The sequence below is a fragment of the Geospiza fortis genome, unplaced genomic scaffold (assembly GCF_000277835.1).
Source record: "Geospiza fortis unplaced genomic scaffold, GeoFor_1.0 scaffold70, whole genome shotgun sequence".
NCBI lineage: Eukaryota > Metazoa > Chordata > Aves > Passeriformes > Thraupidae > Geospiza > Geospiza fortis.
Window position 1 is genome coordinate 6,709,634 of NW_005054317.1, and position 4,997 is coordinate 6,714,630.

General features: G+C 42.3%; 1 protein-coding gene across 1 annotated transcript in view; it reads right to left on the reverse strand.

Annotated features, from left to right (window-relative positions):
* Positions 1–2,781: 2,781 nt before the first annotated feature.
* Positions 2,782–4,997, reverse strand: part of LOC106631799 (SRSF protein kinase 3-like) — a 13,688-nt gene continuing 11,472 nt past the window's right edge. The window contains exon 12 of the mRNA XM_014306699.1: positions 2,782–2,886. Coding sequence (XP_014162174.1) covers positions 2,782–2,886 — 105 coding nt within the window. The remainder of the gene's footprint in view (positions 2,887–4,997) is intronic.

Sequence of the window (4,997 nt, forward strand, 5' to 3'; positions counted from 1 at the left end):
GCCACATAATCTGATGCCAATGAACTAAAACTCCAAGCTGCATCCTCTTTTTTTCTTTTTTTTTTTTTCTTTACTGAATCAGTAGCAGCAGGCATGTTCTGTTAAAAAGTTCGGTGGCAGGGTCTCACACGCCTTCCCTATCAACAAGCTGCATTTCAAACTGCTTGCTTTAAAGTCAAGAAAGAAAGAAAGAATCAGAAAGAACTTCAAACTGTTTTCCAGGTTGCTGGCACGGTCACTGAAAACATTTTGTCCTGTAAATCAGCAAGGCTGCAGAAGAAAACCCTGGTATGAGTTCTGTGAGGACAACAGGAATAGGCCTGAGTCACTAAATGAGCAGCTACCAAATCCAGACAATATCTTCTTGTCAATGTGTATGATTGCAATTGTAATCATGTTCTAAATATGAACACATCAAAAGGACCGTGACCTTTCTACTATGAAATTACTTTGAAATATTTTAGGGCATTTTGGTTTTAAAGCTAACTCACGTTCTGCCTCAAAAGGCTGCTTGTAAGTGAAAAAAAAAACCCAAAAAACAAACCCTAGGCTTGTTTAGAACAGGATGAAAACAGAAAAGTTTCCTGCCTTGAAAACTAGATAGATCTGAGTGTTTGGGATACCTCCCCTTTGCTAAACTTAGCCCTTCTGTGACCCTCAGGGAGGAATGCAAGACCTGTCTACGTTATCAAGTTTATAAGAATTACACTTCAGCATAAACAACAGATCATTTCTGAACTTCACTCTAAAAGTCAAATTCCTGACCATTTCTCAATGCCACTCTTCTATGTTCCTCTCTCTCAGTCCCCCCTTTTTTCTTCATGTTTGGTGAATGTGAGACTATTAGATTCCTGACCACAAAAGAAATTACTTCTCCCGCTCACTAAAAGCTTGCCACTCAAACCGCTGACAAATCCTCCCACATTTTTCCACCTTTAAGTCTGAGTACATCAGTACACTTTGCTGAATATTTCCCATATTGCTCATTAAAATAATTGGGGTTTGTGCATGTCTGGCAGGAGGGAAATAAAACTCACCAAGAAATACTTTATTTCTCAAATATATTATTTAAAATATAGTTTGTTTGTTCTACTTGTTTCAGCATTTAAATTAGATTTAAGGATCAGAATGATACAGATTTACAATTTAAAGAACCATATTGATGCTCCTATAGGACTAGTGGCAACAGAAACTAGCATTAAGACTATTATTTGCTGAGGGTTTCTTTTTTTGGGCTACAGCTTTTCAAGTTCAGACTCATCAGCTGAAGTGAGGGAAAAATCTCTTTAGCTATTTTTGTTACAGGAAAATACTACTTCACCACTGGCTCGGGAGGGGGGAAGGGGGACGATGAACCAGAACCTCCTGATTTGTCCCATAGATCATCCTTCAAGACAAAGAGTATCTTTGCTAATTATAGAAAAAAAATTTAAACTAGGAGCAGTTGAAAAACTGTTTCTCAGCATGCTCAGCAGGCATTAGCTGCGATTTCAGCGGCTTAGCAAGTCCCACCCCTGTGTGAGCTCAGCAGGGAGGCCTGGAGCACTGCACATTCTCCCTGCTCAGCAGGGACAGGGGCTGCAGCTCGGCTGATTTGCTACAGGAATACTGGAAAATTGCCACCAATTCCTGTGGAAAAAAAACCAACCCTAACCAAGATCCCCCAAGCAACTTCAATAAGGAATTAAAAGGAAAAAGTGTGAAAAAAAATCTCAGCTCCCACAGTTTCAAAATGCTGAACTCTTGCTGCCTTATGGTCTGGGGCTTTTTCCATGATCACAACAAGCAAAAGGTTTAGGTTAAGCCAGGTTTATACAAACCCGTCTCTAACAATGCAAGTACAAACTCACTGTGCTAACTCTTGCCACAAGTTGGTCATGGGAGCCAAAGACTGGCTGTAGAATCTGTAACAGCTGTAATACCCATAGCTATTTTTCTTTTAATTTGGAAGAGGAAAAAAAACTAAACAGACAAGTAAAACACAACACAATTTTTATTTTAAAATCAAATAGCAGCTGAAGTTTCATAGGGGCAACTGAGACTTAACAGCTTACACACTATACACTTAAGCATGTCTTACATTTCAACTCAAGCACTGCTACTACATCTTGTACACATGAAGAACAGTTTGCTATTGCAATCTTTCTCATACACTGCACACAACACAGCATTTCATTGGCAAAATTTCAGAGTTACACACACAAGCAGCACCAGAGTAAAAACACAAATGTGCTTTTGTAATACAGCAATAATGTCATGAGAACAATGATTTTTGAATTTTCAAACCTCTGAACAGTCATTATGTTTGTTTTAATATTGCCAGAAGAGATAGAAACATTTTTATCTCATCACATCATTCAACACAAGTTTGTAAAAGTCTGATCATCCAAAATGGGAGAAAGCATAGACTGGACAGATTAACAAATTACATGTCTGGGACATCACACATTTAGTTCTCCCTTGCACACTCTGCACCTGGAACTTTGAATTAAAAATGTTGGTTTTTTTTTTCCTTCAAGGAACATTTGGAAAATTTAAATCCATGATTGCTTGTTGGGTTTTCTCCCTCCAGAAAAAAGAGCATAACTTTTGCATATTCTGAGATTCCAGTTCAATGCCATCCCTTTCCTGTGTTTTTTCAACTTTGACCTGTTAGTTTTAAAATAAAATCTTGCAGTAACTGAGGCTCTTTTTAAAAAGTGATTCAAATATACATGGGATTTCATCACCCCACCTTGCAGTAGGGAAATATCAGACAACATTAGCTAAGGAATATTACTTTCAGGTCACTTGGGATTTGACAGTAAAATGAAGAGCCAGGGCCTTGTCAAAGCGGTGCCAGTTATCCAACAGAATGTGAGGCAATGGACCAATTCCCATTATAACCTACAGAGAGACAGTAAACAACCTACAGAGAGACTGTAAACAAAGACTAAAGGGCCATGAAGATCACTTTTTGTATTTCATTAAAACAAGGAGCAGTTTTCATACTCACAAAATTCAGAGTTCAGTACTGGTGTCATGTCACTCCAGGTTAGGCAGCAGATGACACCTCCAGCCCCAAAGACTGACGTGTTTTAGGGGGTTAAAAGTTGCTCCCCCCACCTTGTGAGGCAATTTGTGTGCTACAGATCCTCAAATATAAAAGCTACTCAGAGTTTGGCATCTACCACATGATTGCTGCCAGTCAAGCGGATTTAGGGGCATATTTTAATCTCTCACATTATTCTGGTTCTGGAATTTTTTGCTTCAAGCTCACAGTAATTCTGAGTTGGGTCACTCAGGCCAGGGCAAGGGGCTCCCCATGATAGGTGTTAGTTTACAAAGATGGCAGTGTTTTCTAATGCTAATGTATTCCCATGCTGCATACCTCAACTAACAGTTTCATCTCTAACAAACGAACTGGAATATGCTGATAGCTCTAACTCGACAGCACAGTATCATACAGACAGGGGCCAGTGCCAAATGGTTAGTTAAGCAGATAAGAAAGGCACTCATTCTTCCTTTAAAAAAAAAAAAAAAGGAAGCTATTGCAGTCAGGCAGACAGAGTGTGGATGGGAGCTGGCAGATTCCACAATACAGAGTCACGTCAAAAATGGCCTCCTGCAAACTGTTCCTTCAAGCATTTGAGTCAACCGAAAGGGAGGAATCTTTCCCATTATCCACAGGAGTTTTACCTCCCTATTCCACAGCAGAGCAACATTTCCTATACGTTTTGACCTAAAAGCATGTAAGAAGCTCAGAGAATAAACTGTACTCTGCAGCAGAGGAAAACTCTTCTCCCCACTTTCTGTTTGCAGTCCTAAAGTTGAGTTGGGACTTTATTTTGACAGTTCCCTGGTCTGTGAATGGAAAATCCCTCCTCAGCACTAGCAGGCTGGTGTCTGCTGCACACACCCACTGCACACAGCAGAAATTCCAGTCAATAAGGCAAGTGGGGCCCAGGCGCTGGGAGGGGAGGAAGGAGACATACAAACAATAAGAAAAGCATCTGGCTCTGTTACTGGCTGGAAAGGAGACTGGAGTTCAAAAAAGACACAACTGCAGCCTTCACTTCACAGGAAGATCATATCAATTCTTGCTGCCCTACTTTTCACACAGACCAAAATATGTGGAAAGGGTAACCTGGGGCTTCCAACCCACACTTGAATGCAATTCCATTAACTCAATAACAGCGATGAAACCCACCTTGGACATTTTTGTCCCACAGGACCACAATATATCCCTGCTCCTGCTTTAGGCCTGTGGAAACAGCCCAAAAAGTAAAGTCCTTTGCTGAACATGAGTGAGCCATCCCTCTACCACCACACTAATGGAGGCTGCTCTGCTGTCCTTCCCTGGAGATAGCAGCCAAGTCTAGTGAAGCTTTTCTCATAGCAACCAGAGCTCCAGAGCCAACAGCAGCTGCTGTCACTGCCTTCAACGCTTACCCACAGGATCCAGAGCACAGCAACACCCTCCTCCCTGCACCTCTACAGCAAAAAAAAACCCTGAATGCCGGCAACAAGATGACTTCCTGGGTCAACCACAAGAAGAAGAAAAAAAGAAATCCTAGTATTTCCTATATACAAGCGAAAAGAGGAATCTCTGATTATTGAAAAAAAATAAGAAATTCCTTTTTTGGATTTAGATTCCGGCAGCAACACCCAGCCAGGGTGGGGGCAACTGCCTGAAATCCATAATGTACCAGCACACCATCAGACACCAACATCAAGTTCTTCCCTCACCCAAAGAGAGAGATTCGCCCCGCCGTACCCCCAACGCTCTCATTACATCATGGCCCGAGCCCGCAGCAGCCCCAGGAGCCCTGCAGCACTCCGTGACCTCTCCAGCCCCGCAGAACACGCTCTGCCCCCCCAGCAGTGCAGCCAGGATCTCAGCTGGTGTCAGAGGAACACGAGGACACGGCCGGGAACGGGCTGCGAACCCCCCCTCGCTGCTACACCCATTTCCCCCGCTTGCACAGGGCCACACGCGGCCTCGCCTCTCTCCCTCC